Source organism: Notolepis coatsorum (assembly GCF_963971535.1).
Source record: "Notolepis coatsorum genome assembly, chromosome: 5".
NCBI classification, from domain to species: Eukaryota; Metazoa; Chordata; class Actinopteri; order Aulopiformes; family Paralepididae; genus Notolepis; species Notolepis coatsorum.
The window spans coordinates 72,285,739-72,310,415 of record NC_140169.1 but is presented as its reverse complement, the minus strand read 5'-3'; the positions used below and the strand labels follow the sequence as shown (position 1 = coordinate 72,310,415).

Genomic DNA, 24,677 nt, shown 5'->3' with positions numbered 1-24,677 from the left:
AAATACGGCTTGTCCGGGAGTCGAACTCGCTACCCCAGATCCGTGACGTGCACGGTTGTCCCCGACGCCGATATAGCGTTCGAGGTACGCGGTGAGCTACTGGAGCTCCCCCTCTCTATCTTTTTTACGCTCGCTTATGCCTGTATTTATTTTTTTACTGTTGTGAAGCACTTTGAACTGCAATTTCTGTATGAAAAGTGCTATACAAATAAAGTTATTATTGTTATTATTGTGTGTACTTTTCAACGCGGAATGCAATGGTGGTCTTAGTTTTCCGACCCCCGGAACACCACTTCACAGGCAAAAACAAGGCTACAGAATATATATATATATATATATATATATATATAAAACATTCTTTGCAATCAATGACTGCCTGAAAGTATTCAATCTTTTAAGTGGCCATTTGTTAAATAATTTAGTCTTTCCTGCTAACAAAGCAGAGAGACCACTGCCCCTCGATACATTTGAATGGGACTTAATGAGATGTTAGGTGTACAGTGGACTCTCAATCAGAATACTCAAACACAGTATAGGGGACATTAGCTGAGTGTTACAGCTCAGTGCAATGATAAGGTAACAGTCCTATATATAAGACATGGCATTGCTATATTTTTTCATCTACATCATTTCAAGTGCTGCAATTAACACAACACAAGGGTTCAATATCCCCGATGACATCACTGGTGGCCATATTCAAACTAATTTACTCAATAACATGTGAAACTAAATGAATGTGTGCACAACTGTTTAGAGTTTTTGGATTGATTGATTGATTGAAAATTGTATTAACAGATTGCAGAATGGGTACAATACAGTACGGCTCAATTTTCAATTCATCATAACATATATGACATTGACATACAGATAGACAATACTGTTACATCTAGACATTTATGTCATACCAGATCTACAAATATACCGTACTGTTTGTGAGTACAAAACATTTTCTAAAAAGAGAGTATATCAAGTTCAAGTTCAAGTTTCTTTAATAGTTGTCATACAGAAGTACAGATACTTTTATACAAAATGCTTCTTACTGTTACGCTCCAGAGACTGTGTTAGACAAGATAAGTATGAAATAAAATAGTATAGCATGTAAAATAGAAGTAAAAATAGAGGTCACAGTGTTCAGTATAGACATATGTACAATGTTCGATGCAGAATAGACTGAGTTACCATACAATATACTATGCAATGTACTAATATACAATACTATATAGTGCAGAGCAGAAATGTGTTTTGAGGGGGAAGAAACTGTACATTGGAGGAGGTTGGGAAGGTGGGGTGGGAAAGTGTACATTGGAGGGGGTTGGTTTGGACATTATGTTTAGTTGCTATCGCTATCAGCTCTATCTTTAATCTTTCAAAATGTTCAGTTGGTATCGCATGCACTTATCTGTGTTTCACTAAGTATGAGTGCATGCCTATACCAACTGTTCACCTGTTTTACTGCAACACTACTATCACCGACATCTAAGAAGGAGAATGAGGCTGGCAGGTCACTGCCAGAGACACCATGAGATGCCAACCAGCAAACTTGTGCTGTGGGAACCAACACACGGGCATCGATCACGAGGACGTCCCACGTTAACCTACGTGGACGTACTCAGGAGAGATGTGGGAGCAGAAAGCACCGGCGAGCTAGCCAGATGCATGGAGGATCGGGATGACTGGAAGCACCGATGGAGGGCCCGTCCGAGGACGACCTAGATAGATAGATAAGACGGGAGATCCCCCCTTGAACGGCCCTTCTAAGGTTTCTCTCCTGCACATTGCCTGTGGTGCATTTTTTCCTATTGCTTGTTTTAGTGAGTTTTTCCTTACAGAGAGCGTCTTGCCAGAAATGCGGCTACGGAAAAAAATAACGCAGACCGTCTCCAGAGCAGAGCGTGACGAAAATGACGAGAGCAGCGGTGCATGCTGGGAACCCCGGAGCCTGTTGCCTCGTCCGCCATCTTTCTTTACCGCAAGTTCTGAGGGGGGTAGAGAATAACAACCCGTTTTTCCAATAAATATTCCTCGAAATATACTATCATTCCATCCAACCCACTAGTTGTGCTTATAGCGAAGACACCGACGTGTGGGGAGGGGGTGCGTGCGGGCAGGAAAACCGTGAAGAAACCCGTCACAGCGCCGTTAATAATAATAATACGTGGACCCGGTGAAGAAGGAGAAGGTGGTCACCGCCATCAACGCCGCGCCGCGTCACCGCCGCCATGGGCCGCTCGAGGAGCCGCAGCTCGTCCCGCTCCAAGCACTCCAAGAGCAGCAAGCACAGCAAGAGGCAGCGCGCCAGCCGCTCCCGCTCCCGGGACAAGGAGAGCCGCTCCAGCAAGAAGAACCACCGCTCCAAGTCCCGGGAGTCGAAGAAGCAGAGGAGCCGCCACCGGCGCGCCGTCAGCAGCAGAGACCGGGAGTCGTCGCGCTCCCGCTCCCGGTCCGCCACCACCACCGCCGCCGCGTCCGCGGCCGCCGCGTCCTCCGCCGCGTCCATCAGCGCCGCCGCCGCGGTGAGCTCGCGCCACCAGAGGGAGCGCGGGGAGGCGCGCGGCGCGGCGGGAGGAGCGGCAGGAGGAGCGGCAGCGGCGTCACCGGCGGAGCAGCGCGAGCGCATCGACATGTTCGGCCGCACGCTGAGCAAGAGGGGCGCGCTGGACGAGAAGCAGAGGCGGGAGGAGGAGGAGAGGAGGACGGAGATGGAGAGGCAGAGGAAGATGTGAGTTAAGAGAGAGAGAGAGTAGAGTGCGTCGAGGAAACACCCGCGCTGCTGCAGTGTGTGTGTGCTAAGCTAACGAGCTAATAAGACTATAACCTACCTACGTTGCAGGCTAAGCTAACATGATATGGCTAACATGCTAAGCTAACAAGCTATGGCTAACAACCTATGGCTAAGCTAACAAGCTATGGCTACGCTAACATGCTAAGCTAACAAGCTATGGCTAACGTACCCAGTTTGCACGCCTAAGCTAATAAACTAAGCTAGGTCTGTCTGTTTGATATGTGCTGGGAAGCTAACGTTAGCAAGCTAGTCGGTTTATCATGTCACCTATACTCACACCTACACACACAGCAGTGGCTGGGTCACATCTTTGTAATTGGACTGGCATCAACATGGGGTAACGTTAGTACTACTAGTACGGAGATGTTTTAGATACCGATCGTTTTATGTGTAGTCTTACATTTCTTTGTAACGTTACACTGTAAAATGCCACAATTTAATTAATGCAAAGGAAATAACTAAGATTATGGGAAATCCATCCCCTTTCCATTTATTATTGTTGTGCACAAAACATTCAAATATAAATACCCCCCCCTAATCTTTCAAGATAGATAGAGTATTGCGAATCTTGAGATTCCAACACAAACCGGTTTAGGAACTTGTTGCTTATTTGGCAGGTGCCCACATCAATACAACAACACTAGCTGTGTCTGAAAATCCCTCAGTACCTACACAATTAGACAAGCTACTACTAAACCCTACCACCCACAAATGACTTTGTTGGCATTGTTATTACACTAGTTGCGATATTCAGTTTGATCGTTTGGAAGTTCCAATGTTTATAATCTTCCCCCAAAACTGAACTACACAGTCTGACACGTGATTGCATTTGCAGGTGACCTGTCATGCCAAAATTAGGCTTCCTATGGGTTTTCCTTATGGAAGTTACCCGCTGGTCACTTATTTTTTGCATGGCAAGTCACATGCAAATGCAATCACGTGTCAGACTGTGTAGTTCAGTCATGTGCAAACAGTGCTGGGATGATCAAGGTAGTGTCATAACAAAGCCAGCAAGGCCTAACAAAAATAATAGTTGGTTTCAGGTTGGTTGTCAGTTTGGCCATGGGTAGGTAGGGAATTTATTTTATTTTATTTTTTTATTTTATTCTTTCCCACGGCGACTATGGATAGGGAATTTCTTTATTTAATTAAAATGTTCACAACAACATGGATGCATGTACTCTGCCAGCATGTTTAATATCCATAATACTAAATGTTTGACTAAGATTTCTATGAAACTTTATTATATATAAAATTTTTTTTTTTTTTTTTTTTTTTTTTTTTTTTTTTTTTAATATATATTTTTTTTTAAAAACTCATAAAATATATTGGGTCGCACCTAAATCGGCAGGGTCGGTCGGCAACCTGAAACCAACCATTATTTTTGTTAGGCCCAATGTCATTTCACATATTTACATTAGAAGACGTACAGGTCACAGAGAGATGTTCCGATACCATTTTTTCCTTCCCGATCCGATTCCGATACCTAAGCTTTGGGTATCGGCCGATACCGATACTGATCCGATACCAGTGCATACATAAAAAACTATATTATATAAATTCAACTTTAATTTTTGACATTTGATAACATTAGTCAGCTAACGCTAGTCATTAGCTACTTAACTTAAATACGATTCACCGTGGGTAGAGCTGCCGCGGTATTGATGTTTTCCTTACCGCACACATTTGCAAAATATTTCCTACCGCCGCGGTTATTACCGCACGCACACAAAAAATTTAAAAAAAAAAGTTTGAATGCATTTTTTTTTTTAGTAGTAGTCTACTCTTTATAGCATATAGCCTGCCTCTAGTCTAAATGTCTATCTTTAGAGGATGACTTTGCAGCATGAATATTGTTTGGGATTCGGCAAGCACGCATTAGTTATTGAAAGTGAAACACGGATTCGAAGTTTCCCCTCTGGTCGTGCGCAGTTCACTCGGTGTCGCGGGCAGGGGTGGTTACCCCTAACCCCCCCGACCCTTTCTTATTATTATTACTATAAAGTTACTACTTTATAATAAAGGCATTCGTTTCGTGGCATTAACATTATATAGTTATACGTTCAATAACATCAGCGTATTTACCGGACCATAGCAAGCAATACTCTATTCATATCTCAGTTCCTTTCTTTGCTCAGAGCGTGCTGAGTTGTCCCATTCTGCGGTCTGTTAATAAAGTTTTCAATCAGACAAGTAGGGATGGGAATTGATAGGATTTTATCGATACGATTCCATTATCGATTCTGCTTATCGATTCGATTCTTTATCGATTCCCTTATCGATACCTGATCAATTTATAATTTAAATAAATAAATTGGAAATGCAACAGAACTACATTTAGTCATTTAGCTGACGCTTTTATCCAAAGCGACTTACAAGTTCTGTACGACAAGCCATCAGGAAGGGCACAACTCTTATCAGCTGAGCAACAATGTTCATCAAAGTGTTGAGTGCTACAGTGTAGGTTAGTTTATTAGGACAAGTGCATGACAGTACGGTTAGTTAGGGTTAGATATATTTTTTTTTTATTAAGATAATGGTTGAAGAAGTGCGTCTTTAGTCGACGGCGAAAGATTGGACGTGATTCGGCTGTCCTAACTGGGGTGGGTAGTTCATTCCACCATTGTGGGGCAAGGACTGAGAATAGGCGACTTTTCTTTGATGACCCTCCCGGAGCTCGGATAGGAGTAGGTCTGAGGCGGCCAGAAGATGCAGAGCGTCGGGGTCTAAGCTGGTTAGAATAACAACATGCAACTTGACATTTCTGATTGTCATTTATTGTTGAGCCCCCATGTCAGAAAAATACAAAAACTGTAAAAAATAAAACATTAACTATAGCCTACACTTAAATAAAATAATGTATTTGAGATTCTCTTAAAATGTATTTATTTTTTTATTATTATTATTATTATTACGAATTTAATCTATTGAATAACAGGTTGTTATTCCTCTGACTTCTGTCTCTCACTCACACTCTCTCTCACACACACACACACACACACACACACACACACAGAGAGAGAGAGAGCTCCCTCCCCGGGCCCCTGTCCTTTAAAGTATTGGCTTGTGTTGCTACACGGACACATTTGTATGTTGCACCACTCTTCCTGGCTTACAGAGACTAGTAAACAAGCACTCACGTCTCTCAATATATGTGAACTAAAGAGTACAAGGTTTACACAACAGCCCCCACCTGCTGTTTTATTGTATTTGTACCTGTACTATCCGCTGTCAGCTGTTTATCTCTCTTTGTGAGCTTGATTAAATAGCGTTAGCTCACGTTAGCTCCGCGGCTAATTTTAGCTCACACTGATCTAAATCAATGACTAGATTCTAAAGCATTCAAGTAGTTTTCACTGCACATAGAAGTAGCCAAACAGCGGGAGCATTTCGGGAGCATATTACCAAAACCCAGGCAATTTCGAGCCCTTAAGGAATCAAATAGAGTCTGCCATGGCTACATGCTAACGTAACGTTATTGCGCAACTGTAGGCAGCGATAAGGGAATCGAAAGTCACAGGAGCCACACGGTTCCAGGCATCGGCCAATTAGGAACCGGTTCCCAACGGGAACCGGTTTTCGATTCCCATCCCTACAGACAAGTGTATAGAACGAAGGGCTTTTATTATAACATTCGTTGCAGACAGTAAAATCATTATGTCTCGTTTAGTACTCCTGAAGAGCGATGGTAGTCCACTCCGGCGGAGAGTTAAAGCTAACGTTATTAGCCGTGTTGTGATGAGCTGACATTCAGGACGTAAAAAACGTGTGACGCGTCTCTCTTCTGACCAATCAGTGGTCTGCAATGTTTCACGTGACTTTTCTGGTACCCAATAGGGTCGCTTTGGAACCTCGATAGAAGAGTAGGGTATATCTGCAGAGCCGCAAGCCCAACGAGAGGAGGGTAATTTATTATTATTATAAAAAACAGCAGTGACGCGGTATTCAGCCTACTCTGCGGTGGCCGTGATGTAACAGCGATACCGCGGTAATTGCGGCAGCTCTAACCGTGGGTGTATTATTGTTGATAGACGGACAGTGTCAGGTCCTGGAGAAAGGACAGGCGATCATCTGATTTGATGTAACGGGCGGATGTTGTTCCAACTAGCTAGCTTTTCAGCTAATGCTACCATAACACCAGAAAGCAAAACACATCCCGTCCGAGCTCCCCGTCACATGCTCTGTCGGGGACAATGGAATTTAAGAAAGTGTATCTGCTGTTAAAATGACAAACAGCATCACACTTTAAAACACGTTCATTTTATAATCCTCACTCTCCGCAGGAGATAAATGACGTCATGGGATCGGAGGCTAGAATTTACGTGTACTCGCCGATACCGATACCAGCATTTTAGGCAGTATCGGCGGCATTTCCGATACTGGTATCGGTATCGGAACAACTCTAAGAATTATAGTACAGTGGAGAAGTAAAAAATAGAATAAAATAAATAAAAATAAAAAGGCACTGTAAACAATATACGTTATAATGAAATGGTAAATGGCTGCTTTTGGTGTAGTGGTTAACATTGTCGCCTCACAGCAAGAAGGTCCAGGGTTCGATTCCCGCTTGGGGACCAGGTTTCCATGATGCCAGGTACCCAGGTGGGGTATCTCCCAGGCCTTTCTGTGTGGAGTTTGCATGTCGGGGGTTTCCCCCCGATAAGATAAACCCAATGGAAAAACATGCACATGCAATTCGTATCTGCGATTAACCCATCCCGGCTGCCCTTGGGGGGGAAGGACAACGGGATGGGTTAATCGCAGATACGAATTGCATGCATGCATCGCATGTGTGCCGATTGATGACCTTTGAGCAGGTCCTAAATTATTAAATTAAATTAAATTATTATAGCGCTTTTATCCAAAGCGCTTTACAATTTGTTACTCACATTTTTGTTACTCACATTATAGTACCTTCACTCGCACATTCACACACCGGAGGAGGAAACCATGCAAGGTGCCACCCTGCTCATCGGCAGCAATTAGGGGTTAAGTGTCTTGCTCGAGCCTCAAGGACACATCGACACGCTGCCCGGGAGGAATGGGAATCGAACCGGGAACCTCCGGATTGCCAGACGACTGCTCTACCTCCAGAGCCACTGTCACCCCTGAATAATTAATAATAATAATTAACTCTGGACATGTGCATATGGGCAACAAAGGGCAAGATGAGGGTATGTATGCCCTCTTGTTATTTTTGCCCTACAATAAATATAGTTACAATATATAATCTAAATCTAATCTATAGGGCGGCGTAGCGGACATTGCACTTGTCACCAACGCAAGAGACACCGGGTTCGACCCCAGCTGTCGGCGTTGCCTCCGGCTTGGGCCGGCCGTCATACTAACTCAATTGGCAGAGTTAGCGGGTGGAAGTCGATGGGTGGTAATCTGGACGTTGTGGACAGCGACTCCTACAGGTCGGTTAGGGACGCCTGCACAGCAGAGACAGGAAATGGCGTAGTGTGAGCCTCCCACACGTTGCACCTCGCTAATGAGAGTCCGCGCTGGCAGGTGAAAAGATGTGACAGGCTGCCTCCTCGTGTATCGGAGGGCACATGTGATGCAAGGCGTCTATCCTCCCTACAACTGGCCAGTGGGGGCATATGCGAGCAACGTTCAAGACAGGGGAGACGAGAATTGCCACAGTGGAATTGGGATGGGAGAAAAAGTGGATAAAAAAAATCTAAATCTAATGTATAACCTAAATGCTAAATATATGCAATATATAATTTAACAATCCAATAATCTTAATCTAATATATAATCTAAAGATGCTAAATGCCCAATTGGCCAGCATTTATTTTCTGTCTAATGTTTTTTTTCACCCAACCTCATAACATGCTGCCACTCTACTGTTTTACCTGTCCAATGAGTTCAGCCATAGCTGTCCAATGAGTTCAGCCATAGCTGTCCAATGAGTTCAGCCATAGCTGTCCAATGAGTTCACCCATAGCTGTCCAATGAGTTCAGCCATAGCTGTCCAATGAGTTCACCCATAGCTAGGGCTGCTCCACACTCTACTGTTTTACCTGTCCAATGCAGGGCTGTACGCTAAGCTTTTTCACTATGGGCACACTTGCCCCTAAATGAGAAATTTAGGGGCAAAGAATATTTTTTAGGGGCACATTTTTAAATAACTATTTTACCATTATAGTAGGGCTGGGCGATATGGCCTCTAAATGATATTGTGATATTTTTTTGGCCATATCACGATACACGATATATATCGCGATATTTTTACATTTCCTTTAATGCACTTAAAATGCTTGATTTAACCCTTTGATGCATACAGTCATGCCAATATGATTATTATAATAAGTCCCTGCAACATATGTTTGCATTATTAAACCATGAAGATGCTTTACATTTTTTTTTAATGAAAATGTACTAAGAGTAGTCTACTGACACTAGAGCTGCCGCGGTATTGATATTTTCCTTACCGCACTAATTTGCGAAATATTTCCTACCGCCGCGGTTATTACCGCACAGTGCGCACCAAAAAAAAAAAAAGTTTGAATGATTTTTTTTTTTTTTTAGTAGTCTACTCTTATAGCCTGCCTCTAGTCTAATGGCGCTTTTCCACTGCATAGTACCTACTCGACTCGACCCGCTTTAGGCACCTGGTACTTCGTTCCTTTTCCACTGCAGCCAGGTACTACTCCGTTTGTCTCCGTGTGGGGATGCAGGCGGTGCCGCTCGCTTGTGTACACTGAAAGCTCCGTGGGCATAGCCAATTAGCCATGTCCGAGGGCTTTGCAGCAAGCCAGAGTAGGGCTGGGCGATATGGAAAAAAATCATATCGCGATAACGATATGATAATTTTATTTTATTTCTCGATATCGATAATTATCGAATTGTTATACGTTTTTTTTTTTTTAACAACAGATGTATGTTTATTTTGCAGCAATTCTTTGTCATTGCCGCCATCTTTAGTGTTACATCCCCTCACACTCCAGTTCTCAGGCTGCAGCTGGTTTAAAAGCTAAAGTAAACCGGCTTCTCTGCTGGCTGTGGCTCCAGAGGAGTTGAACAGTTTATTTTCGATCTGAGGCGCTTTTTTGGTGGACAAACCACTGCACATGTGCACTGTGACTCGTGACTGGAGTCTAGTTCTGCTAGCACACATAGCCTACTGTGTACAGACGGTTTCAAAATGTATTTTAAATTAGAAAGCAAACAAATAAATGGACAAGAGAAAAAGAAATCTGAATTTGGTCAGTATTGTCATTTGGACAAGCAAAGCCATTACTTTAAGTTGCAGGCAAGAAAGACAAGTCTGTCCACTGTCTCTGGTTTTAAAACTGCCCTGTTGCAGGTAAAAAAAAAAAATAATTAAAAAAAATAAAAAACGATTTTTCGATTTTTTTTTAATTTCGATATTTGATATCGATTATTAAAATATATCGCGATATTTATCGTTATATCGCCCAGCCCTAAGCCAGAGTTTAACACAGTTTAAATCAATCAATCAATCAATAACAACATTAACCATACTCTCGTTGCGTCTATTCTGCCAAAGCTAACGTTACCTCTCATTGTGTATTCTACCAAGCAACCCGGGTTTAACGTTACCTCTCGTGTATATCGGCTGACGGTAGTATTAGGCTAATAACAACAACAAACTTAACACATCAGCGATCTTATTGTGACACTAAACTCTCCGCTCGGTGGTAAATTGGGTTGATGTCGGTTTTGTTTCATCAATAAATAAGGCAGAATACACAGTGAATCCATTCTTTTTTGTTTATTGCACTTGGTTCTGTCGCAAACAAATCCTGAATGAAATGCATCCATAGCGAGGCACAGGGTTTCCGTTAGAAAAAAATTGTTGCCGGTCTCCGTGACCTGCAAGATTTCAATCTACCGGACAAATGAGATTAATTCCGGTCATAGTTTATTGAGCTTTAAAACAATTGATAGGCAGGCTATATAAAGAATGTCATCCTCAAGGCATGTAGATTTATAATATTATTACTTAAAACTAGGCTACTTTTGCGTATACAGTCATTAATATATTCCAAATAAAATAAGTCCCTCGATACTCCGTGCTGCTGCTGACTTGAAATAAAATAGACCGCGTATGTGGGCAGTCGGTCCGACACTAAACAGCAGTCTGTTATAATCACATTTTTATGAGCTAACGAATTCCGTTATATTGGACATTTGTATTAATTATATCAAGCGAAGAACTGAGAAATTTTGCAGAGAGAGACGGCAACATTATCGTGGGTTTGCGTGATGTATATCTCCACCTCCCAACGACTTGGTGCTGGTCATAATGTCCGGTGAAAGCAACTCCCTCCAAGCACAACTTGACCACCCGAACCGTACCAAAACAGGCCAAAATTAAATAGCCCATGCGACGAACGATTCATTACATTCGTTTCATCGTTGCTCCACCAAGCAGCCGGTCCAACAATGAAAGCTGTTATCAGCGCGAGCCGGCCGCAGTTAGTTTGCAAGAAGCATCCAGCTGCAGACCCGCAGAGCAGCTTTCCAGGTCTGGGGACCGCACTGTGCCAGCAAAGCTGGTGGGTTCTGTGGGTCTGCAGCTGCATGCCTTCCGCAAATCCAGCAGCAAGCTCTCGCTGAGCGAAGCAACGACAACAAACGCAATGATTGTTTCGTTCATCGCATAGGCCACCCAACTCCAGCCCATCCAAATACAATTCAAATAATCAAACTGTGCCCAGAGGGAACTATTTTCACCGGACACTATGACCGGAGAGATTAAATATGTCGGACTTCAACAGATTTTGCCGGTCAAATACCGGTAATTACCGGCTAACGGAAACGCTGGCGAGGCAGTAAAGATGGCGGCGTTCTGTTTTTGTTCAGAGCCTCCAAACTGTGACGCGTCTCTCTTCTGACCAGTCCGTGGTCTGCAATGTTTCACATGACTTTTCTGGTACCACTTCTACCCAATAGGGTTGCTTGGAACCGAGTAGGGTATATCTGCAAAGCCGCAAGCCAACTTTATTATTATGATAAAAAACAGCTGTGACGCGGTATTCAGCCTAACTCTGCGGTGAGCGTGATGCAACAGCGATACCGCGGTTATCGCGGCAGCTCTAACTGACACACTAATAAATTTAAAAAATGTTTACATCTAAGACCATTTATATAAAAACTCTTGGGTGCCTTTTTTTTGCACAGTACTGTGTTTTCTATCCACTTTAGCCAAACACACACACATGTATATATATATACTAGGGATGCCCCGATCGATCGGCCACCGATCGTTATCGGCCGATAATCAGTATAAATATGCGATCAGTGATCGGTGATAATGCTTTATTTTCGCCAAACGTCAAAACCGATCTCACTCGCTGAGTTCTGTCTCAGACACCGGGAGCTGCACACAGTGGTGCGGCGTCTGCTCCTCCTCCTCCAGCCCCTCCCGCACGCATGTAAACACGGGTCTAGCCTAGTCTAGTGGGACGGGACCTCCATGAGCTAACGTTAGCTACCATTACAAAACGACCCAGTCAACTATTCACTTTTAGTTTAATACATGATGAGGCATTGTCTAACCGAACGGTATCTAGCCGGCTAGCTACTGATAGCTCCTGATATCAACAAATGCTCCAGCAATAGTCTAGTACTAGTGTATGTTAGCTCACGTTAGCTTAGCTCACTGTTCAAAATGAAATGTCCCATTCAACTAAATAGTTCACTGAGGCGTTGTCTTAACGTTGTATTTCCGACTAGCAGTAGCTACAGATAGCTCCTGATATCAATGTCTTATAACACTCATTCGATGCGTATTCGAGCCCCGGCTTGCATCGCAGTCACAAACGGGGATAGCTGAGGGAGTAGGGTATATCTGCAGAGCCTAGTGTATATCTGCAGAGCCGAATGTGATTTGATCAAAGCAGAGTATACACACAGACAGTGGAGATAGCGAGCATTTTGACTTGTTGCGTGGTGGCGTTGTCTCGCAGATAATACAAGTACAAGTCTAATTATATAATATATATATTTTATAAAAAAATATATAAATTTTTTTTTTTTTTTTTTTTTATTAATCGGCCGATATGGCTCAAGACGGATCGGTGATCGGTATCGGTGGCAAAAAAACGTGATCGGGGCATCCCTAATATATACACACTACTGTGAGAAAATAATAATCACACACAAAGGGATAATGGCTTATAGCAGACTTAATGATTTTAGAATATTTCAGATAATGAAATTAAATGTTTATATCATCAACTATCCAGTTAGTATTTATACTGTAACGTTTGGCTACTTTAAATCATTGAATGTAGAGAGAGAGCGAGAGAGGTGGCGAGAACGAGAGAGCCAGCCCCCCCCCCCCCCCCCCCTCGGGTTTTGTTCTAGGTTTACGTTTTGATCGTCTAAGCTGCCGTAGGTGATGACGTCACACTCTAATGTAAACAGGAAGAGTTTAACACACGGAGATGGAAACTGGATGATATACAGAAACGAATAACCAATAAATATGAAGTTATGTTTAAACTTCTTTTGTCAAGCGTTGTCAATATAACCCACCCCCTTTCCTCACGAATGGAACTAGTGTTGTGGAGTCCGCTTTGAGCATTTTCCAGGGTTAGCAGCTAACGCTAGCTAGTTAGCTTAGCATACTCCCAGGGGAGGAAATTAGGCCACTTTACTCGCCAAATGTGAGTATTTTTTACGTTTGCCGAGTGATTCATGAAGAGCACTCGCCAGTCTGGTGAGTACTAGTAATTACAAAACAAAACAAAAAAATCATTCTGCAATCTGCTGATTCGCTCACTGGCACAAGCCGAACTCTGACTCCCCCCTTGATTCCTCCCATTTGCGCCTCATAATAATCCGACCATAACCAATGAACATCATCATTGTACAGATGCGCTCTAAGCTCCTCCAATGAACACTCGTTTTCTAGAAGATGTCGCGCATCTAGGGGAAGTGGACGGACCACTGCGCGCGGACCTACAAACTCCTGTCACCGGCTTGACAACGTAGAGACAAACTTAGACAAAAACACATCGTGGATGGAAATAATTGCATGTAGAGTCGTCTCTTTCGGATATCAGTGCGGTCTGACATGGGGGCGAACAACAGCACACGACGTTCTCCTTCGAGTCGGATGAGAATGACAAGTGGGTGTGAGGCTAACCAGCATTAGCCGACTAGCTACCTAGCATCAAGCTACCATAACACGCATTCAACATAGTGGACTATACTGAGCGGCTTTGCTTAAATGCAGCCGAGTGACATTTTATTATTACCGGGTTTCCCCCCATATCACCACTCGCCCATATGCCCTTCACAACGGTGATGTTGTCATACTTTGCATTCAGAATACACCTGCTGAACCCCTAGTGTTGTCACGAGATTCGGTTCCAATGTATTGTCATCATACAGCACAAGTACAGTACAACCAGAATACGTTTGGCATACAACCAGAGTGCAAATGTAACGAGTCAAGTTCAAGTTGTTTTATTTAGCTATTACATTAGTGAAATGCTTGGTTCTTTCACTGCCCAGCCCAGTCCAACCTAGACCAACCCAACCCAGTCCAACCTAGACCAGCCCAACCCAGTCCAACCTAGACCAGCCCAGCCCAGTCCAGCCCAGCATCTTTCACTGCCTAGTTCAGCCCAACCCAGTCCAGCCCAGCATCTTTCACTGCCCAGTTCAGCCCAACCCAGTCCAGAATAGTTCCCTCTTTCATGTTAATATGTGATATCCTAATATTTTGAAGAGTAGAGACAGTGTGATTAATACATGTTGTATGCTAATATTGTGAAGAGTAGAGACACTTATTAATGTTTTATGCTAATAAATATTTTAAAGAGTAGAGACACGGTGTGATTATTACTATGATTGAAAATCAATTTAGACTAAGACATACAAAGAAGTAATTATCACAATTAGCGATTTATTTTTGGCTGGTTAAAAAAATCAGTTTGGCTGGTTAAAGAAATCATCTACTCGCCAGTTGGCTGGTAAGCCAAAAAGTTTGTTTCCTCCCCTGCATAGTCCTAATGGATAAGTAGGGGTGTAACAGTACACAAAATCCACGGTTCGGTACGTACCTCGGTTTTGAAGTCACGGTTCGGTATTTTTTCGGTGTGGGGGGGGGGGGGGGGGGTGGTGTACAAAAATTGCTTCATTTATCTATTTATTTCACTGTATTAAACAATATAAAACGAATTGGCCATAATTGACTGAGCAAACTAATGCTTACTGCTGTAACCTACTAATAACACTTAAGTAAATCTGAAGATTATTATATAGCAGATGCCTTGGAGGATAAGTCGTGGACAACTGTAGCGTGTGCTTGTTTATACATAACCCCTTTCATGACTGTGATGCTTGAATACAGGGGCAGCCAGGGCTTGCATGACAGTCACGAAAGGGGAGCCCTAGTTTATACAGAGCTGGTGGTATGACTTGCTGGCTGAAATACGGAATGAATGAATGAGAACTTTATTTAACAGATTGCAGAATGTGTACAATACAGTACGGCTCAATACACACAATTGTTAAGGGGATGCAGACCAGAGAAAGACGTTTGTCTTGTTTACATCAGGGTCCCCCTAATGACGAGAGGGAACTAGGTAGCGGGCTATATTACTTTTAACATGTGCTTAAACCCAGTGTTCTCGACAACGGAGTATGGTCGCAGATCTGCTGCTATAAAAACACATATGGCGTTTGTTATTGCTTTGGCCCGGTGTGAATTAATAGCGAGATGCTGCTTGAATGCAACAGGGAGCTGGGTTTGCACTAGGATACGTTTCTTCCGTGTACCAGACAGTGCTATTCACATTCGGGTGATGCCGTTTCAAATGCGTGATAAAGGTTGCAATAAAGTTGAACAATAACTAGCTTGTCAGTTAGTATTGACTTGCCATTACAGCTCTCGTTCAGTGTAGCTGCGCGCTGCGTGGAATGAACAAACAACATCCGGTTAGTTGTGCACGTTATATTATGGCCGGGGGGATTTATGTTCCGCAAAAAAAGGTTCCTTACCGTTGCAATCGCTCGGTGCACAGCCCGTACTGTAACGGAGGACCACATTGAGGCGGTACAGTACGTATCCGCGTACCGTTACACCCCTAGTTAGCAGCTAACGTTAGCCCATTGCTCGTGTCAATTAAATTGCATGTTATTAAAGGTCCACGCTGGTCTGTCTAATGAAATTACAACGCAACATTATGTCGCACTGTACAGCCCTGGTTGTAGGCTAATGTTTTACTATTTTTTTTTTATAATTTAGGAGTGAAATGCGAATGAAGGGTTGAAATCACTACTTGCAACCTAGCCCCCAAATATTATTTTCCACTCGCACGGGCCAAATTAACACTTTCTCCGCCAAAAACGCCTAAACTAGTCATTGCTCGCCATGCTCATTCTGCCAATGACGCCGTAACACGTCATTGAGATCAATATTTCAAAAATCTGATCGCAATCATATTTCTCCCCCGGAGACTTGAGATCTACTGTTGATCCCCTCTCAACTCTCAAACGGTTCAAGAGCGCCATCTGGTGGCCGATCGGCGGATCGCCCAAACCGGAAACGGAAGCTGGTGCTCATTCCAATTCGGTCCGATCACTCGCTAATAGTCCCGGGACTCGAGCTAGACACAATGGATAGCAATCCGTTACCAATAAATCGATAAACGACATGATTTGGACATATATACTATTATACAACCTGGAGATGGATCGCATATTTCAACATCCCATAATAGGAATATTTCTGCTCCACGCTCATCGCCCAACGCTACGAGAAAGCTACGGTGAGTTTTAGCGTTTTTTTTTAACGTGTTCGATACTAACTGCTCTAATGATCATATCACCCACACTAGATGAATCATCTAACGTTGGCCACGGAATTATAAACGACCCCCCCCCCCCCCCCCATCCGGTCAACATCAGATGATAAGTAGTAACTTCTAGAAGCACGTCCATTTGAAATGTTTTATCTCGCGCAGATCGCTATCAAACTGTATTTGATCATCAATATAATGCATTTAGGGCTATAAATCAAGTTCTGGAGAAATCTGCAGAAAACGATAACATACTTATTAGACCGTATTTTTTTGTATGAATATGTGAATGAAAAAGTATAACGTTCCTACGTCCTGAACGATAGATAATTGACGTTGAATGGGCCATAGTAATGTCAATTTAGCAATACAATTTAAAAAGTTATAGCCCTGCAAAGAAGGGGAACTTCTCCATAGACAAATAGAGCTGGCAGAGAGGGGTATAATGATGTACATAAGCCTGGCGGAGAAAGTGTTAAGGGGCAATTTGCGATCATCTTGTCGCAGTGTACAGCCCTGCAATGAGTTCACCCATAGCTAGGGCTGCTCGGTTAATGGTAAAAACTAGGGATGTCCGATATTATCGGCCTACCGAAATCATTTATTTTGTATAGCGCTTTTCAATGACCCAAAGTCGCTGACAATAGGCAAAAAACAAAAACATAGGACCACAGGGAAACTGAGAACAATATGAATACACAAGAACATAAAACCATGAGTAACGGATAACAAATACAGGAGTCAGTAGGTGTGCAGCTTTACTCCCGCTGCTGGGGTGAAGGGATGGACAGGATGCCACTCAGTTGTAAAAAGGTTTTAATTCTTTTCTCCAACAGGTTACAAACCTTGAAACAAAACACACATCCAATCAATAACTACCACAATACTACTATCATTCTTAAAACAAATCGCTTACACACATTCACTCACCAGTCCTCACTCGTTTCCCTTCGCTGCTGTCAAATTCCCCGCAACTTCCTGTTTATTGTTTCACTGACACCACGTGACGTATCTCGACCAATTACAGCCCACTCCTCGCTACGTCCCTGGATCACATGTGAAATGAATACACCTCCATTCACAACTTTAACCAAGCATACAGTGCCTCCATACATCCGAAATGACAATATAATTATAACCATAGCTCAACTACCACTAATCAACATTCACATAAACGCACAGCATAAAAAACAACACAAAAAAAACATTACTTATTTACAAACACAGACTAAAGTGCACCTAACCTCCACCACCACAATAGAAAGCTGCACAGTAGGGAAGACAGTCGGGAAGTAATGCCAGTTATAAAAGTTTTATTGTTATACAGTTCGTGTTCATGTTCTACCTCAGATTTGTGGTTTGGCAAGTAGGCCTAGTTTGTCATGTTCTGACGATAAAGAATATTCTGAACCACAATTAACCTTCTGGTTTCTTCAGCTTTCATTCAGCAGCAAAAATAGCCTTTAAACTTGACAAATAATAATTTCATGTATATCGAGATAATTATCGATTATTAGGGATGTCCGATATTATCGGCCTACCGATATTGGCATTTGGATATTGGAAATTATCGGTATTGGTTTTCAAAAAACACATTTATTTAACCTTTATTTACCCAGGCAAGCTTGAAGTAAGAACAAATTCAGATTTAATTTATTGTCAAGTATGCATAATGTTGTGTTAATTCCACGACAAGAGATATGTAATCAGGGAGCGAAATTAACTTTTTGACTCACCGGCCAGTGGCGGGTAGATGGGAAGAGTCTACCCGCCAAGCATATTTCTTACCTGCCAAAAATGTTTTGATTAAAAAAAAGTATATATATATTTTATATAAATTTTTTTTTAAATAAAATATATATTATATAATCATACTTGTAGTTGTATTATCTGCGAGACATCGCCACCACGCAATAAGTCAAAATGCTTGCTATCTGCAAACTGGAAACAGCTCCACTGTCTGTGTGTATACTTGAGTAGCCTCCAGCTCCAGCAAGGATTCTCCGGCCCTGCAGCTAGACCCTATATTCAGTTAGACCCTACATTCAGCATGCAAGGATTCTCCGGCGATGCAGCTGGACCTATTTATAACGTTACCGTTCTTTTGTCAAATCACATTCAACATGCCCTCAGCTAGAATACGCATTCAATCAATGTTATAAGACATTGATATCAGGAGCTATCTGTAGCTACTGCTAGCCCGGTAGATAACGTTAAGACAATTTAGTTTACTGGGACAGATGGATCAACGTGAGCTAGCTAAGCTAGCTAACGAGGGACCGGAGGTATTATGCACTCGAGTAGACTATTGCTGTAGCATTTGTTGATATCAGCAGCTATCAGTAGCTAGCCAGCTAGATACCGTTAGACAATGCCTCGTCATGTATTAAACTAAAAGTGAATAGTTGACTGGGTCATTGTTTAAACGGTAACGTTAGCTCTTGGAGGTCCGATATAGACTAGAGCAGGAAGTAAACAAGCCAAATGATAGCTTCCGATTGGTCATTTGCTTTTTTTCTCATGAAACCAGTTACGTCACTCTACTGTGATTGGACCGTTGACTTGAGTGCGATGTGGGACTTGTAGTTTTTTAACGATCTCGCGGCGGAGAAAAAAAAGATCTGTACTCGCACAAGAGTATCGTTATGAAGTTATGAACTACACGTCTACACGCCACACGGCGGGCAGCCCTCTAAGTGTCATGCGCCAAAGGTAAAAACAGCCCGCCCCTGGCGGGCGGCAGGCTTTAGTTTCGGTCCCTGTATGTAATGTTAATTACCTGAAATTATTCCGTTTTTGGGCGGGAAATATCGGTTGGTATCGGAAATTAGGGGTTGGACAATATCGGTATCGATAAAAAAAGCCAATATCGAACATCCCTATTGATATTGAGTGATATGAAAATGTTTATCGTGATAAAATGTTTGGCCATATCGCTCCACCCCTACATTGGATTGGTGTAAATAGTAGCAATATGCAGCATCTAACCTGGTTTGGCATTGCATAATTTGTAATGGACAACTGTATCAATCTTTAATTTTAGGCATGTATGGCATTTAAAAATGTCTTTAATATGATTTTGTTCATTCTTAATTTCTCTGTATCGTGTTTAAATATTGGGGAAATGTCCGTGCTGCAAAGTAAGCAGTACGGTAATTGCCAGTCCCCCCCCCCCCCCCCCCTCTGAAACAGTTTTACACACATCTATTTAGTTGACAGTTATTGAGAGTAAATTAGTTTGAATATGGCCTCCAGTGATGTCATTGGGGAAATCCTGTGTTGTGTTAATTAACAGCTCAATGAGATGATGCAGATGAAAGAATAGCAATACCCTGTCTCATAGGAAATGCTACCTATCATTTCATTGATAACGTAGCAATGGTGGCCATATTCAAACTAATTTTACTCAATAACTGACCCATTAAATGAAGGTGTCCAAAACCGCTTTAGAGTTTTTGGAAATGTGTGAGATGGATGTTCAAAATAGAAGTGCCCTTTTTTTAATTGCTTTAGCGAGTACCAAGTAATGTCCACCACATCCCGTTCATTGTCACCTGCCAGTTGATATCTCAATGACAGGAAGGCAGCTATTAGGGGTGTGTGTGTGTGTGGTGGAGGCCAGAGGCACACTGATACCTGAGCCTCAACGTCCCACACCTGGCCTCCTGAGTGGCCTTTTTTACTGCCTTCTAGCCACAGGGCCACTTAACCAGCCATACAAATGTAAATAACGAGACATGGGCGCTTGCTGGTAGATAAGGAGGCAGGGTTCATATAATGGGCTGGGTGGGTTTAGATCTCTGGTTTCAAACCGGCCAACAAAACATCATCAAACCTGGAGGGAAGTGGAGGTGTTTTTATTTGTATTTGTGCCAGAAGCAACGCAGCAACACCACTCCCGTCGCTCTTAATCGTGTCCCCCGTTCGGGGGGGGGGTCAGCTGAAATGGATTTAAAAGCACTTTTGAATAAGTAAACAGGATGACGATGTGACCTATACCTGCTGTCACCTCCATAGTCTCCTTTCGTCGAGAGAGAGAGAGAGAGAGGGGGGGGGGGGGGGGGGGGGTCCTTATGTCACTTCAGGAGGACTGAGCATTTCATCTCTTTGTACAGGACCTTTTGAATTCAATGAGACAATCTTGTTAGACTCGGTTGTTTTTTAAATGTCCTGAGTAGGGCTGAACGGTTAATAGATTTAATATCGAAATCACGATTTGAAATGATGCGATTAGCCAATCGCAAAGCCTGCAATTTGGGAGGCGTTATACAGCAAGTCTGATTCAAGGTTTTCTCTTGCGTGCCAGTCATGCTTACCATCAGAAGTGCTGTGCTCTCATCATTGCTCACCAATCAGAAGTAGCCCAAGGTAGCTACGTATACGCCAAACAACAGCTTGTGAAACGCCTGTGTGTGAAGACGTTACAGCAGGGCTCCAGAGTGCGACCCGAAATAAGTCCCAGCTTTCTCGAGTTACGTCTTTTTACGTCCGCACGTCTAATGACCACCCCGGACTCCCGACGTTCCAGAACTGCCAATCATCCACTGATGGCGAAAATGATTCGTCAGCGTTGTAGCCAATTCGTGTAGCTTTCCAATGATACCCCAGGTGGGTGGGTGCAAATAAGGGATCTAGGTGAAAGTTGACGAGCGAAAACCAGAAGTGAATCACTTTTCGAATGAATGGATGAGGAAATGGAATTCTGGAGAGTAAATTGTAATGAACCAAAGGAGAATATCAAATTTCCTTTTCTTTTTCTTCCTTCATCTTTGACGGTGAATAACACCATGCTAAAATTTACCCGACATGAGAAATTGCCACTGAGCTAATTCAGCACCTTCTTGAGATCACGTGTACAAGAAAGCAAATGAATAAAGGGCAGATGATTAAAAAGTAGGTTTTGTAGATGCACTACTGAATTCTGCCATCCGACACATGCAATTTGAAATATTATTATAGAATATCAGGCCTATAAATTACCTTATTATAGCCAACTTGCACATCTAGTTCAATTTGGATTTAGTATCTCCAGGCGTGCACTGAAGAACCGCGAATGAAATCTACTGTATGTACAGTTCCATTCTTATAATGGATATGGCTCCGCCATTTTGAATCCGTTTGCAACGCCGATTGTTGCTAAATGTTCACAGAAGGTAGACCGTAGACACACTAACTGTGCTCCAATCTATGCCAATAATAATCCAGAGAAATAAAAAATAATAATCGGGAAGTAATTTGCTTGCAGGAAGCTGGAATCGGCTGGGAACGGTAGTTTTTTTGACATTTCAACGCTCATTGAGAGCTCTGGATGCCCTCTCCTCATATGACTACAACTGGCGACGAGCCGCTAATTCAAAATGCCGGATATTTGCTAAATTATAAAGACATTCCATAAACAATAACACTTTAACCTATTGGTAAACAAATGTATTGTTGAAAATATACAATATGACTGCTGTTTTGACAGGATTATGGTCTTTACTCTTGGATACATTTGATAAAAAAAACGCAACATTATGTCATACTGTCTAGAGAGATTGTCATTTGCGGTCCACCGATGGACCGCTCGGGCTAAAGATGTTAAGCATCCTAGGGATCCATTGTGATGGTAATGAACCAAATGGCTCCAGAAATGACATGCCAGTAAAGTGATACAAAACTACTTCCTACCAAGTAAACATTCTGAGAAAATAAGAAGTTAGAGTGGCCGTCTGGTAGTCGGAAGGTTCCCGGTTAGATTCTGCTACTACTACATTACATTTACATTTAAATGTAGTCATTTAGCTGACGCTTTTATCCAAAGAGACTTACAAGTTCTGTACGACAAGTAGGGATGGGTACCTTTCACATTTGAACCGATACCGGTACTGGTACCTGTGAATCGATACCGGTACCCAACGGTACCTTTTTTCTGTACTTTAGTCTCAAGAAATTTTATTTACCTACCTCAGTCGTAAAAAAAAAAAATCCAAACTTCAAATAACTACAATTTCGACAGTTTTCGGCTTGTCATTGCTCCGACTGCTTTGTTGTTGAATCAAGTCAAATCCTAGGTAAGCATATATTGTGCGTGTGAACGTTGACATGAAAAGAAAAAAGTAAAAAAAAAAAAAAAGGTAAAGAAAAATAATAATAAAAAAACCTTTTTTTAAATTTTTTTTTCGGTTTCTCACTTGATTCGATACTCGGTAGTACCGACGTGTTTCGGTTCGGTACCTCAAAAGTACCGAATTCGGTACCCATCCCTAACGACAAGTCATCAGGAAGGGCACAACGGCACAACTCTTATCAGCTGAGTAACAATGTTCATCAAAGTGTTGCGTGTTACAGTGTAGGTACTACTACCTCTGCTGCTGCTACCTCTGCTACTATTATGAGTAAATGGTTAATGTGTGGAACAAAATTGTAAAGCACTTTGGATAAAAGCTGCTATATGTATTAACCATTTTCTCCTCTCGTGTCTCTCTCTCTTTCTCTCAGACGCCAGCTGGAGATCGAGGAGAAGCTGATCGAGGAGGAGACGGCACGGCGCGTGGAGGAGCTCGTGGCCAAGCGCGTGGAGGAGGAGCTGGAGAAGCGCAAGGACGAGATCGAGCGGGAGGTGCTGCGGCGCGTGGAGGAGGCCAAGCGCATCATGGAGCGCCAGCTGCTGGAGGAGCTGGAGCGGCAGCGCCAGGCGGAACTGTCCGCGCAGAGGGCCAGAGAGGTAACGCTCGGTCGTTTGGAAACCACCCCCCTCCCTCCCCTCCTCCTCCTCCCTCTCCTCCCCCCCCCGGCCCCCCTCCTCCCTCCCGCTCGCTCACCTCCGAGCCGCTGCCCCTCTGTAGGTCGCTCGAGGGCGGGGGGAGCGGTGGTGACGGAGGTGGTGGTGGGGGTCACCTCTCCCCTTCCTCTCAAACTCCAGCCGGACATGGTACAAGTTTTGCCGCGAGGGAGGGTTGAGAGGTGTAGGGAAGGCGGTGTTGGTATTGGTAGGGGGGTTAGAATAGAGTCCATTGGGGGATGTGTGTATATATATATATATATATATATATGTTGGCCACGGTTGATGCCGGCCTCTGTTTGGGACGGCACAGGCTGTGGGGTTTGGTGAGAGTTTTGCCATGGCCGAGTTCCAAGACTGAAACTGACTCTTTTCATCACTCTCTCCCCATGCCTCCCCTACCCATTCAGTTTCACGTTTACTTTACATATCTGTAAGCATTTCCATTTATGTCTCTAATAAAGAGGTATTTTTTCTACTCGACAGCCTGTCTCTTACTCCCAGTGTCTTGTTTCCAACATTAGTGGCCACATTAACACCCCCCCCCCCCATTAAACAATAAAGTTGATCGCCCTCAAAAATGTATCTGCGCTTCAGGTCTGTGTGACCGTAAGATAGAGCTGCCGCGGTATCGGTATTACCGCGGTATCGCTGTTACATCACGCCCACCGCAGAGTTAGGCTGAATACCGCATCACCGCTGTTTTTTATAATAATAATAAAGTACCCTGCTCTCATTGGGCTTGCGGCTCTGCAGATATACCCTACTCCTCTGTCGATGTTCCAAGCGACCCTATTGGGTACCAGAAAAGTCACATGAAACACTGCAGACCACTGATTGGTCAGAAGAGAGACGCGTCACACGTTGGAGTGTCCTGCAGTGTGTTACCACCAATCGGCAAGCGCGTATTAGGTTTTTACTTCCTGAATGTCAGCCATTTATCAGAGCTCACAACACGGCTAATACGTTAGCTCCCGCCGGAGACCGGAGTGGATTACCGTCGCTCCTCAGGGGGAACGAGGCATAATGATTTTACTGCAACGAATGTTATAATAAAAGCCCTTCATTCTATACACTTGTCTGATTGAAAACTTTATTAACAGACCGCAGAATGGGTACAACTCGGCACGCTCTGAGCAAAGAAAGGAACTGAGATATGAATTGAGTAATGCTTGCCTTGCTATGGTCCGGTAAATACGCTGATGTTATTGAACGTGTAACTATATAACGTTAATGCCACAAAACGAATGCCTTTGTAATCATAAGTAGTAACGTTATAATAATAATAAGAAGAAAAGGTCGGGGGGCGTAACCGCCGGGCGCGCCGCTACCACCCCTGC

The 24,677-nt window shown here is 43.1% G+C and overlaps 1 protein-coding gene across 1 annotated transcript in view; it reads left to right on the top strand.

Moving 5' to 3' along the window:
* The first annotated feature begins 1,964 nt into the window (after positions 1-1,964).
* Positions 1,965-24,677, top strand: part of LOC311229086 (arginine and glutamate-rich protein 1-A-like) — a 28,804-nt gene continuing 6,091 nt past the window's right edge. Inside the window, exons 1-2 of the mRNA XM_084315095.1 lie at positions 1,965-2,719; positions 23,055-23,280. Coding sequence (XP_084171221.1) covers positions 2,220-2,719; positions 23,055-23,280 — 726 coding nt within the window. The 5' untranslated portion in view covers positions 1,965-2,219. The remainder of the gene's footprint in view (positions 2,720-23,054; positions 23,281-24,677) is intronic.